The 14,198-nt window shown below is 39.1% G+C and overlaps 1 protein-coding gene across 1 annotated transcript in view; it reads left to right on the forward strand.

Annotated features, from left to right (window-relative positions):
* Ptpn20 (protein tyrosine phosphatase non-receptor type 20) overlaps nucleotides 1-10,321 on the forward strand; it is a 78,108-nt gene extending 67,787 nt beyond the window's left edge. Inside the window, exons 8-11 of the mRNA XM_057770007.1 lie at nucleotides 4,207-4,541; nucleotides 6,253-6,468; nucleotides 9,313-9,375; nucleotides 10,256-10,321. Coding sequence (XP_057625990.1) covers nucleotides 4,207-4,541; nucleotides 6,253-6,468; nucleotides 9,313-9,375; nucleotides 10,256-10,321 — 680 coding nt within the window. The remainder of the gene's footprint in view (nucleotides 1-4,206; nucleotides 4,542-6,252; nucleotides 6,469-9,312; nucleotides 9,376-10,255) is intronic.
* The last annotated feature ends 3,877 nt before the right edge of the window (nucleotides 10,322-14,198 follow it).

The following is a 14,198-nucleotide window of genomic DNA, read 5'->3' on the forward strand; positions in this document are numbered from 1 at the left end:
TTCAGAAGATGTAATGGTTGGTGGCAGTTGTGATGTTTAGAACCTGTTGCATTGCTCCAAAGCCTCTTAGGATTTTGAAGGAATGCCCTGCAATCCCTCTGTGAACTGCTTTCCTTTGGAGAGGCAGGTTTTAGCCTACTATTACACCTTAGCAGAGACTGCATAGAAGAGAACTAAGTAGAGATTGCTTCTATGTGAATAAGCAAGATATTAAGCTGGGTATACACAACAGCACTTGATTATCAGAGAAAAATGGTAGACATGTCGAGTAGACCCTCTTAGTTACTTTTCTATTGCTGTAACAAAGCATTATGACCAAGACAACTTATAAAAGAGAGCATTTAATTTGGGAGTTCATGATTTCAGAGGGTTAGAGTCCATGAACATCATGTTAACAGTCAGACCAGCATGAAACTTGAACAGTAGCTGAGAGTTCACACCTAATCCACAAGTGCAAGGCAAAGAAAGAGACCTGGGAAGTGGCATGGGATTTTGAATTCTCAAAGCCTACCCAGAAACACACCACCTCCAGTAAGACAAGACCTTCTAACCTGGAGAACAGACATGCAAACTTAAGAGCTTATGGGGGTCATCCTCACTCAACCCCTCACAACCTTGAAGGCACAAATAAGTTCCATGAAAAAAATTGTCTTAAGTATCTATGATCCTCATTCCTGGTATACTGCTTTCTCTCCCTTGCTTGTCCCTATGTTCTTATGAGGAATTCCCAAAGGGAAGCAAAGGGAGGGTTCCACGTGGCCTGTATTGTTTCCATAGATCTGCTGTGTCACCTGACAATTGCACCACCATAGATAGGTAGTTTTTGAGACATTTCTGAAGTGTAATGGTGAGGGAATAACTTTGGTTGGTGTACTTGATTGTTCATTTTTTTCTTGGAGAGAAATGGTTGGAGGGTTAGCTTAGGTGAAAGCCAGTGCCTTAACTGGGTGGATGATCAAGGCTTCGGAAAATGTATGACTGAAAAATTAGTAAGAGGAGGTCTAGGAAAATGTATGTAGCCAGAGCTTTCTAAATGAGCACAGCCCACATTGATCCTGATGTCTCATGTGAGCACTCATGAAGAGTGGCTTCAACAGGGGCAGTAGCCATGCAGATAGAATATTGTTCTATGGACAGCAGCCATTTTCCCTGATTACCCTGCCAGTTTTCAGTAGCTCATGAAAAAACAGCCTACTCAGCATTGTTGGAGGTTATGTATGGATTCAGTTTTGTAGACTTCCTGCCACTTACCAAGAGCAACCATTGATGAGTATCTGGGCTTCCAGAAGCATGGACCAGCACTGAGTCCCTGTCATGAAACCCTTCCTTGAGATGGCAAGTTATAATTGAGCCACTTCTATCTGGAAGAGATAGTGATTTTTTTTAAACAAAAGATAAATTTGCTCGGTATATGGATTTTTCTTACCTAGACACAGTGCTTTTTCCAAATATACCTTTGGTAGACCTACAGAATGCCTTATACACCATCATGGATGTGCCGCACAAAGGAACTCACCATTCTGGGGAGACTTACTTGATATAGTGGTTGGATGCCCTTTTGAAAACAATTACAGTGCTAAATAGGTGACATTCTCTTCTTGGGACAGTATTCTCTAGGAGACTGTGTGTATACACAGTACCTGCTCTAGCCAGGGTTCAGAGACTAAGGGGTACACACAGGAGCAACATCACTCTAATAAGCCATCAGCACAATGTTTGCTTCCTGGCTGTGTGACTTCTCATTGTCTCTGTTGTGGTGGTGGTGGTGAGATATTTTCATTAGGTCATTGAGGATTTTGTTTATGCTTTGATCACATTCACACTTCCCCAGCTCTTCCCAGATCCATCCCTTCCCTTCCCACCCAGACTTATGTCCTCCCCTTCCCCATAAAGACCAAACTGGTCTGTCCAAACGTTCTGGAATATGTGGGCCTTTTGTTGGAGCATGGTCTATGTCTCAGCACACTCTTAGAGAAAACTTCTTCCAGCAGCTATCAGTTGCCAATAGCGCCTTAGCTAGGGGTGGAACTTTGCACCCAACTTTCCTCTCCATGCTGGCATTTGGTCTGACTTGGGCTCTCAGAGGTCTTATGTCTGCTTCAACAACCGTTGTGAGTTCATAAATGCAACTGCCTGCTGTATCCACAAAGCACATTCCTGTTGCCCTCCACCTCTCTGGCTCTTACATTCCTATGTACCCTCTTCTACAGTGGAGCCCGAGCCTTTGGAGGGAAGAGTGGGTGTGTATGTTTCATTTAGGGCTGAACATTCATTCTGCAGTTTGTTATTCTCAATTAGGAATTTTGCCCAATTGTGGGTCTGTGCATTGATCACTATCTACTATAAATGTAAGTGCCTCTGATGAGGATTGAGGGATACTTTAATATATGGGTATAATGATAGGTCATAAAGAGTTGATTTAATACTCTGGCCTTTTAGCAGCCATCGTAGTAGGTTTTACCCTAGGGTCTGTAACTGTCTAGTCATTGATTCTGGGCCACTAATGGTTTCCAGTATGGGTTTCATCTTATGGAGTGTACCTTTAATCCAATCAGAAAGTAGTTGTTTACTTCCATGACATTGACCTTAAGCTGTTAACAACTCTCTTCTTCAATGTTATTCCAAGTCAAGTGGTGGCTTTCTGCAGAGCTGTCTCTTTTCTTGAGAATCACAAAGAATGCAATAATTGCTTGGATTTGTGAAGCCTGCAAGAGGCTGCATAGAATGGGACAAGTAGGGCAGGAGTTTGAATTGAGTACTTCTGGTTTGTATCTCTAAGCTAGACTTGGTTGAATTATTTAACACTTCTAATCTCCCTTTTCAACACTAAAAATGCTTATATAAAGTACATTCCTGTCAGTTAACAGCATTTACTGACTTTGCTTCCATTTGAAAATACTTGTTTTTCTATATTTAGCAACAGATTTTCCTGTTCATCTTTATAAGAGAGTTCTGTATACTACGTTGGAATTCAAGACAGACTCTGTCAGACTCCACAGACCTTGTCTGGTGACCATTAAACATAGCATAGTTGCTAAATGACTGCTCATGACATCCTGAGTAGTAAGAAAAGTAGCTGGTGAGAAGAACACTGTGGCAGGGAAGGCCCTGAGCAAAGCACACTGATGCGTTTTACGTCGGAGCAGTGGTGGAACAGAGCTCCAGATGTCTGTGTGCAGTAAATCAAGAGCTCCTGGACGGTGAAGTTTATTATGGGCCAAATACCAGTTTCCCTCTCATACTTTCTAACAGTGTGAGACAAGTCCCATGCCATCTGGAGCCAGTACTTTCAGTACCACCTTTTTGCCACTTACCTTGTGTCTGTCTCAGTTAGGGTTTTATTGCTGTGAACCACAGCAAGTCTGATAAAGGAAAAGCACTAACTGGGATGGCTTACATTTTCAAAGGCTTAGTTCATTATCATCATGGTGTGACATGGTGGCATGCAGGCAGACATGGTGCTGGAGAGGAGCTGAGAGTCTTACATCTTGACCCGCAGGCAACAGGCAGTGATCTGAGACACTAGGCATGGCTTGAGCATATATGAGACTTCAAAGTCTACCCCGCAGTGACACACTTCCTCCAATAAGGTCATACCTTTTCTAGCAAAGCCACCCCTCCTAACTGAACCACTCCTTGTGAGCTTATAGAGGCCAGTTACATTCAAACCACCACACCTTGTTTTGATTGGCACATTACCTTACCCAGTGAAAGCTGAGGAAGGATTGGAAAATATGGCTGCCTGGCTGCAATAAGGACATTGGTGGAATTCCATTAATACTAGAATTTGTTGCTAAACCATTATCATGCCATTCTGTAAAAACTGTGGTCTCTGCTGCCATACACGTACAGATTTCTCTGATTTTCAGGAGAATGCCACTCACTGTTGTCCCTGACAGCTGCTATACTCAGTTGCAGAGTAGCTGTCACCAGACACCCTTGGGTCTAATACTGCTGTATGTCACAGGTGCTGGGCCCTGTGATGGCTCTTGCTCTCAGTATGCTCCTGGCTGTGTATTTCTCATGTCTTGCAAATAGGTTTTGTGGAGAAGTGAATTTAAACTTAGCCCTTTTGAAAAGAATCTTGTGTGCCAGTTTTTGAGGGGAGGGTCATGGATTTACCTATGTGGGATGTTTTATGAAGTCTGGATGGATTGTCTACCCACTCTTCCATATTTTCACCACATGTTTCTGTTTCTATAATAGATGATTCAACACGTGTTCCTCTTGGAAAAAACAAAAACTACATCAATGCTAGTTATATTAGAATAGAAAATGATGAAGAAGAGTATTTTTATATTGCTACTCAAGGACCACTGCCAGAGACTATAGAAGACTTTTGGCAAATGGTTATGGAAAACAATTGTAATGTTATTGCTATGATAACCAGAGAGATAGAAGGTGGAGTTATCAAGTGTCAGAGGTACTGGCCCATTTCTCTGAAGGAACCTTTGGAATTGAAACACTTGAGCATCCTTCTGGAGAACTGCCAGATAACTCAATATTTCATCATTCAAATATTTCAAATTGTGAAGAAGTCCGTAAGTCTTAAAATGCCGCTAGTAGATGCATGCTTTATGATAGAAGCTGCCATATTCCACTAGGGTGGAATAGGCACTAAGGGTATGCTGTGTTTGCTTGATAACCCTGGGAAGCCTGCTCTTTTCTGAAGGGAAATGGAGGAGCCATGGATCTGAGATAGGGTAAGGGGGGCGTTGGGAGGAGTGGAGGGAGAGGAGGCTACAGTCGGAATGAAGAATAAATAAATAAATAAATAAATAAATAAATAAATAAATGGGAAAAAATGTAACCGTGATCGGTGGTGGTGGCACATGCCTTGAATCCCAGCATCCAGAGGCAGAGGTAGGACGGTCTCTTTAAGTTCGAGGCCAGCCTGGTTTACAGAGAGCATTCCAGGACAGCTAGTGCTATTTAGAGAGACCCTGTCTCTAACAGAAAAATAAAAGTAACTTTTAGCCTCTTTTCTCTAAAAATCAAGCTATAAATTTTCACTTCTGCTTAGTCAAACTGGAGAGAAAAGAAAATGGAGAGGGAGAATAGGTCAGGGAGTGGGCACTAGATGGCCCTGTGATGTGCTTTGCTGGCTTCTGCCCAGATGAGCGTGCTTACTACTGCTGGATTCCGCCATAAGCAGTGAGCCAGGAGATATCTGTATTTTCCCGTTCTTGAGCTGCTGTGCTCAGCCACAGTGACTGGATTCACATGGGGCGCTTTGGGGCTAAGATGGGGAAACCTAGTGTTACCTGAAGGTGGAGAAAAGGACGACTGGAGGCAGCATCACAACCGGAACGGAACGTGCAGGACTTAGATGAGAAGGAAAGGAAGCAGACATTTTAAAAAGAAATTGCCTTAGGCGTGCACGTCACACGCACATACACACACACACACATACACACACACAGTCCCATACACATATAAGTTAAATGCTCTGGGACATAAATTCATTCATTATCAAGGAACAATGAGAAATAACGTGTGACTATAAACGTAAAGCAGGGACCAGCTGGAACATACCCGATTTCTTCAAAAGAACATAAATTTAATAAATGGTAACTGGGATGAAACACTCACAGGTGGGATTGTTGTTTGTTTTGTTTTAAATAAAATTGCCACACTTAATAAAATGCTTAGGATTTGTGACTTATGACATGAAGAGGGTTTTGAAACCATGTCAACTATGCCTAAGTTTGGCTACTGTACCAGTATGTGCAGATTCTTCTGAATGTGTCAGCCTATTTTTTTACTTTCAAATACTTTGAAATCTTGGTTTTTCTGAAGCCTCATGATAGAGAAGAAAAAAAGGTAGCTTAGGATTTGGAAGGCATACATACAAATACAAGCTCTGACTATAGAAGCCTTGTGACCTAGCATATTTACCTCCCAACCCTGGCCTCTAAAAATGATGATATAAGGATTAAATTAGATAACTGATGTGAAATTCCTGCCACATTACCTGGTGTGGATCAAGTGTTGAATTCCTGCCTCCTGAGAGCATTTTTATTTTTATTGTTTTAATTATTGTGTTCTCCTTTTTTAGATGGAGAAAAGCCAACTCTGATAACTTTCAGAGTTTCTGTAAACATCAAAATTAGGTTCCAGTACTCTGAATGCTCTGTATACCAGTTTGCGTTATCTCCATCATCATTGTTGTTGCTGTTGTTGATATATTAGAAGTTGAAATGAGACCTCTAATATAAGAAATCAATAAACCTTTCTGTGTCTCTTTAACAGACAGGAATGAGTCACCGTGTAAAACACTTGCAGTTCACAAAATGGCCAGACCATGGCACTCCTGCCTCAGCAGACTTTTTCATCAAATATGTCCGTTATGTGAGGAAGAGCCACATCACAGGACCCCTGATTGTTCACTGCAGTGCTGGCGTAGGCCGTACGGGGGTGTTCATATGTGTGGATGTCGTGTTCTGTGCCATCGAGAAGAACTTGTCAGTAAGTGTGTGATGAAGCAGATGGACTGATGTTGTCTCTAAACACAGTTCTTAACAGCCTGGTGTTACTGCAAGACTGACTTGGACCAGTGGACCACATCAGATGCGCAGTAGCTTAGGAGACCTCATTCTCACTGCACTTGCTGCAGGCTCCTGGGAATAGTGGGGAGGATTAAAGCATATTATACAAGTAAATTGCTAGGATAGTGTGGAAAGGAGTGGACACTCTGTAAGTGTGCATTCATTTCCTTTCTCCGTGTGCCACTTGCGGCGTTAGCATTTTTCTAGGTAATTTCAATGAAGTGTGATTGCTTTCCATGAACAAATCTGACATGCATGTATACTGAAAACATGTTGAGCTCAGAGTTAATGAGAGGTCCCTAGGCTTAACTGACAATTTTCCTATATGCTTTAGATTTGGGTGACTTTATATAGGTCGCTCATCCTCTCTCAAATATCAGCTGTATTATTTTATGTTTTGTGATTTAACATTTCTAACTATGTGTATATTTATGGGTATGTGCACATGCCAGGAGAGAATAAAGGGTTCAGATTTTCCTGAAGCTGGAGTTACAGGTAGTTGTGAGTTGTTCAACATGGGTACTGGGAATTGAACTCAAGTTCTCTGCAAGAGCAGTTTGCTCTCTTGAGCATGGAGCTGTTTCTTTAGCCCTAAAAGTCAGTTTTCCTAGCATAAAATGAGGAGAGAATTATACACAGGTGTGAGCCAAACATTAGCAATCTCGTACTTTTCTCCTAAACTGGGGTGCAAGAGACAGTTTGAGCTGGGCGGTGGTGGCTCATACCTTTAATACTAGCACTCAGGGGGCAGAGGCAGGTGGATCTCTGGGCTCAAGGCCAGCCTGGTCTATAGAGTTCCAGAACAGCCAAGGCTACACAGAGAAACCCTGTCTTGAAAAACAAAACAAAACAAAAATAGGAAACTACATAACCACTTATGTCTTTTTATTGTTATTTAGAGTTAGGATAAAAAACCCTTAAAACATTGAAAGCAAACTAGTTCTTGTCTTGAAGAAACATTAAGCGTTTGTCAAATATTCTCAGCAAACTTTGTTCTTTTCTTCTGTTTTGATCTTGTATTAACTGCTAACCTTGTTAATTTGTTAACTTGTTAAGCTTGACAAGATCACAGGATACAATATCAATATGAAAAAGTCACTTGCATTTCTATATTTCATTTTTATTGCAATAAGTATGTGAAAAATGAAAGTAAAAAAGTAAATTTACAATTTACTCAAAGAAAATGAAATAGAATAAGTTTAACAAAAACAACATGATTCAGAAAATTGTAGAATACCTAGAAAAGAATGTAAAAAAATTAATAAATGAAGAAATATATAGTATATTCATGGATTTGCTAAATTCATGAAAATTCTGGAAATTGTCAGTTCTCTCCAAAAATTCATATATAGACTGCAGGTAATTTTTACCACAATTCCAGAAGCAAGCTGTGCTAACTAGTTTTATGTCACCTTGACAGATGTTAGAGACATATCTTGGAAGAAGAAATCTTAACTGAGCAAACGCCTCCATAATATTGGCCTTTCTTGAAAATTATGTTTCTTGAGTTGTGATGGACATTAGGAAGGCCTAGCCCATTGTCAGTTGTGCCATCTCTGGGTAGGTTGGTGATGGGAACGAAACTAGGAAACCCTAGTTCCAGCCTTGAGTTCCTGCTCTGATTTCTGCCAGTGATTTACTGTGTATGACATGGCACTATAAGCTGAAATAAACCCTTTCTTTTCAAGATGCTTGCTTTTTATCACAGCAATAGAAATCCTAAGACACAAACCTAATAATAAAAAGTATTATGTTGGAAAACACAGATTCTGAACTGGCTAAGACAATTTTTTGTTGTTGTTTTTTTGTTTTGTTTTTGTTTTTTTCGAGACAGGATTTCTCTGTGGTTTTGGAGCCTGTCCTGGAACTAGCTCCTGTAGACCAGGCTGGTCTCGAACTCACAGAGATCCGCCTGCCTCTGCCTCCCAAGTGCTGGGATTAAAGGCGTGCACCACCACCGCCCGGCGACAATTTTGAAATGTAAGAATAAAGTATAAAGAATAACTCTGTCTAATATTAAATATTTTATGTGGTTAAAGAGATACAAAGGTTTAAACTAGCAACAGAATAAGACACACAGATCAATGGAACAAACTGCAGAGCCAGAATTCTCCAAATGATTTTAAATAAAGGTATTCCAGCAACTTTATGTAGGAAGAATAACCTTTTCAACAATGGTTTTGGAACAAATGGTTATTCATACCCAATAAATAAATAAATGAATAGGTAAAATAAATCTTAATTAAAACCTTATACTTTATACTTATTAAATTATATTATAATTTAAATTATATTATACTTAATTAAAACCTTATACTTAAATGCTCAACATAGAGTGTGGACTTAGGGTATATAAAAAAACTTTGGTCCCAAAAGGTCAAAAAAGTAAGGTGGATAACTCTCAAGGGATTAGACCTAAAGATGACCTCTGGGTTCTAAACGTACATTCACCTGCACAGCATATGTGAGCCCGTGCTGCTTTCAGTTCTCCCTGGTAGCACAAAGGGGGTCACCTTTTGGGAACACTCTTTCTTGTAAATGATGGCTTCCTTCTTCCCCGTGAGAAGTCGACTGAAACAAGTCCTTCTTAGCCATCGGACTGTGCTTTCAAACAGACGTTGTAACTGGGAAGGAGACCTTTCTGCTTACATCTTGAAGTCCCTTTTCACTAGAAGGAGGTATAGAGTGCTCACTTTTGTGCTCTACATATGAGTTGGTGTTTTTCCTCTGTCTGGATAATTCAGTTACCGCCATCTCATTTCAGTTCAACATTATGAACATAGTGACCCAGATGAGAAAACAGCGTTGTGGCATGATCCAAACAAAGGTAGGTGCTCCTCTCATAAACCTTAATAAGGACAGCCAAGACACAGATTAGTGTACTGCAGCGCTTTACAGTTCATAGTGCTCTTTTTACCTTTGTGATAGCATTAATTCTTAACTTTGGTGGAGTTGTTTTGCTCTGATAATCTTGATGAAGTACATTAGATTTTCAGCAATGGAGTCTGTTCCATGGGGTTACTTAGAGAACAAGGGGAGGACTTGGCACTGAGACTGAAATCACAGGCCTTGACCACATTCTGTATAAGCAGTATATCAAATGTTATTTCTAGGTTTCTAGACAGTAATTTGAAATGTGTACTTGCCTCTCTCTCTCTCTCTCTCTCTCTCTCTCTCTCTGTCTATCACACACACACACACACACACACACACACCTGTCTGTCTGTCTTTTGGTTATTGGCACATTGCAAAAAGATATTTTTTAATATCACAGATTAGTTTGTAACCACCAGGAGAAATAAAGAGAATATTTATAATAAAAACACTTGCCTCTGAACTGATATGTATACTATATATAAAATGTATATATAATTAGGGATATATTTGGTTATATATTATATAACAATTGTTTATATTTGACATGTTAAACTTACATGAGAGCCTTAGATTAGCTAGAGAAGATATAAGGAAAGGGATGTTTGATTTCATTCTGTTTAGATACTTGTCTGCTAAAGAGTCCTATACCAAGACATTTATTTTGATTATTTATGTTCTTCATATTTAAATACATACTTGCTTAAAGAAGCTCTCAAGGGTTTGTAGACAACATTTGATCTTTGAGGGGAATTTTCTCATGTTACAGCTGTGTACTCCCGAAGGAGACCTTGGCTTCTGGTTGCTTAACCGTGTCGTTTGTGTGTGCGCAGGAGCAGTATCACTTTTGTTATGAAATTGTGCTTGAAGTTCTTCAGAATCTTCTGGCTTTGAGTTAAGAAAGACTGCGCCTCTCACTTGAGATTACCAAGAAGCTTGTGCTGAAGGCACTGCTGGCCGTGCACTTTGCCCTCTGATTTTCTCTCTGAAATCTCACTGAAGGCAGCATCTTTGGGCACAGAGCGAACTGTTTTCACTTGATCTTTCTGGACAGTAGCAAAATACCCACCCATGTTTTTCAGTGGAGCAAAGGTTACATGAAATAACCTCAGCTTAGCTGTTTGGGTTAAGGGATTTTAGAGTTCAATAACTGAAATATATTCATTAAGCTTTTACTTGGAAAGGTGGCCAACAACCTCAGAAGATTTCCAAGCCTTACAGGCCTTACTCTGGGAGAACATGGGACCAATAAATGGTAGGTTCATATGTGGACCTCTCACGAGCATTTTGCAGATATTGTCTATGGTCTTTAGAGAAGCTAGGGTCCATACTCTCAGCTGGCAACTGAATAACTCAAAAGGACTCTAACTAGGATGGATTGACTTTCAGTATAAATGGTTTTCGTGTCCTGTACTTGCATAGTCCCAGAGTGCCCTAGGGATTTCCACGAAACAGCTACCTTTCTGGAGCAGCCAGGCCCTTGTCCTGCTGCCCTGAGAAACACCCTATTGGTGAACAGAGTCCCTCTTCGCCCTCACATGAGCACACCAGTGAACAGTCCCAAACAAAAAATGCTTATCGATCTGTAAATTCAGTGGAAATGTTTTTCAGGCCCAAACTTCTTTTCTACCCTGCCCTACCAGATAACACCATTCTGTCTGCTTTATCAGAAGCAAGTATTATATGGTGCTTGCCTCTTAATCTTTAGCTAACAAATAAACTTTAATATAATGATATTGCTATGTTTTTTATTACTTGTTAAACCAATTTTTTTCAAACTAAGATCTAAAAGAAGCTTCATTTTCTTTCTCTCTCCCACCTCCTTTCTCCCCCCTCCTCTCTCTTTTCTCCAGAGGTCCATTAAGTTGTTTGTTTCCTCTGTAGAAAGATTTAGATTCTGGACATTCGAACTAGATTTTGGAAAACTAAATTTGTAGTTGTGAAAGTGAAACTTCTATATTCTTGCTAAAAACTTCTGGCCATTATTATATTCATCATATCAGGATTCTGCCTCAGACAGTTATAGTAATTCTTTGGTTAAGGGGTTTTGGAGATCGGTCAGTCATTCCTAATTATAACCCATAGAGCAATTGATAAGGGTATTATACAGTCAGTTCAGTAGGATAAGAGCTGTGAATCATACTGAAAATTCCTAAAATTATAAATCCTAAACTTTTAAGAGGCTTATTGCTTTGGTTAAATGAGTACTTGAATTGGTTAAATTAGAATTAATAAGTCTCATTTTAAAAATAATTATATGCCATATATATGACATTAACTCAAGTTGATGATTATAGCTATTTATACTGTTTATATGCATAATAGTCTATGCTGAACAAAAATACCATTTTGATTATTGGTTTTTAATATTTGCATTTATAACTGTATTTTCATTCTGTTACTAAAAGATAATATAATACAGAACAATGTTCCCAAGATGGACTGTATGTTATTAAATTAAAAATATTTTCTATATATTGCCTGAAGTATTTTTATTTATCAGGATATTGTGATTCATGTCTTGATGAGCATACCTTTTTTCTAAAATGTGTTTCATTATCTTTACAGCTGGACTATTTTGAGTTCTCCTGGATATAAGTAATAAACATGGAGTAGTAATTGAATTTGTTTTGATATTGTTCTTGAAGGTTTACTTCAAGGTAGAAACTTGGGGTTAACTGGACACTGCTAGTAGTGAGTCACTTTCCACCTAGGGTAGGAATATGCAACTCTCATTGGCAACTTTGTGAGCGTGTGAAAGCTGATTTAAAGAAAGTTTAAAAATATTTATAAATAAGCAAGCATAGATATTTGTTAACTTTCAACTTTAAATAAATACTTTAAGGACACTTAAGTGTTAGACCAAGGCTTTTCAGAAATAAGTACTACATATTTTATCCTCACACTGCTCCTGCTAATTTATTTTTTCTTCAGTCTTTTCACTCTTATTCTCTCTGTATCATTCAACTTCCAATGAAGATCACATTTATGACTCAAGCCATTTCAATGATTTATTTTATTGAAAAAATCTCAAAGGAAAACACCTTGAAAAATCTAAAATGAGATTTCCATTTCCTATTAGTTTTTTTCTAAACCCTGGAAAGACTTAATTTTCCCCTCTGTTGTCTTGAGATTTGAAAAACTGAAGGAGAAGAGTTGGAATGTGTCCACTCGGCAAAAATGGGTCAGTGGACTGGGGAGGGAGGATGAATGGCTCAGACCACTTGGTCTCTAGCTGTGATCCAAAAGTAGGAGTAATGGTGTCATTACGAAACAGCCTGAATTTGACGGTATTGTAAATGCTATCCATGCAACTGTCATCGTTGAAGGCTGAACATGATAAGGAACAGTTTTTAGAAAAATCACATTATATTTGAGGGTGGAAAAGGAGAGCCCATTAACAATGCCATCAACACTATCGCTAAGGAGTTAGCTGGTGATAGTGTAAGAATACAAAGTACGATCATTGCTAATAATATTGGACAGTTAAGACAAAATTACTTGTTTGCCTCCATAGAATTATAATAGTTTTTGGAAATAATACTAGAAAAGATATTACAAAGTCCGACTTCAAGGTACGTTCATAAAATTGAATTCTCTATGATTTTTAAGCTACCTTTAGGTAGCACACCATAGCCTGCTTTTATTTGTAATATTGTAGCCTCTTTCACTTGTAAATTACATTCTATAGCTGCTTTGTGCTGTAATAGAAACGACTGGGTTAATTCATATTATCAGGGATGGTGTGGTTCTAAGGTATTTACTGCCTGGCCCATTTAAAGTGTTTTGCCTGCTCCTTCTATATCATCAATAGAGAGATAAAAACATTTTTTAAAAAGTTGTACAAAATGTTTTAATCAGATGTAGGCATGGTGGCATATGCTTTAATCTCATAAACTCAAGAGGTAGAGGCAGGTAGATGTCTGTGAATTCAAGGCTATCCTGGTGTACATAGTGAGTTCTAGGCTAGCCGGGGATACACAGTGAGACCCTCTTTCAAAAACCAAAACAACTTAAGATTAAACTTAATAAGAATCGAGCAGTTAATGACCATGCTCTAAATGACAATAAATTAATTAAAGAGAAGATTATTTTGAAAAAGAAAATTAATTGGGATGGAAGGAGAGTAAGCACATACGGTGGAAAAGTCAAAGGGATTTGAACACTTATGATTCTGGGCAGGAGTGTAGCTCAGTGGTAGAGCATTTCCTAGCACTTGTGAGGCCATGAATTTGATCCACAGGACACACAAAAAAAGAAAGCAAGCAATTAGTGTGCAGAGATATGAATCAGTGGAACACAATAGAATTGTCAATTACAGAGTCATTACATTAAAATCTTTAAGTTATTATTTATTTTGTGTGTATCAGTGTGTGCATGTGTTTGGGTGGATGTGTGCCACAGTGCACATAGAGGTATGCATATGTGCTTGGGTGGATGCATGCCACAGTACATGTGAAAGTGTGCACATGTGCTTGGGTGGGTGAATGCCACAGTGCACATGGAGGTATGCACATGTACTTGGGTGGATGCATGCCACAGTGCATGGAGAGGTCAGAGGACAGCTCTCAGGAATCCACTATGGGGCCCAGGCACTGAACTGAGGTCATCAGCCTTGGTAGCCAGTGCCTCTTAACCTCTGTGCTACCTCACCAACCCATGTCCACTTATATTTTTTTTAATTTGTTACAAAGTTAGTATTTAAAGTCCAGAGTTTAACAATTAAAGGAAATTTCAACAGATCTGATGATACTAAAAAGATAGACAAATATACAA

Source organism: Chionomys nivalis, chromosome 5 (assembly GCF_950005125.1).
Source record: "Chionomys nivalis chromosome 5, mChiNiv1.1, whole genome shotgun sequence".
Taxonomy (NCBI): Eukaryota; Metazoa; Chordata; class Mammalia; order Rodentia; family Cricetidae; genus Chionomys; species Chionomys nivalis.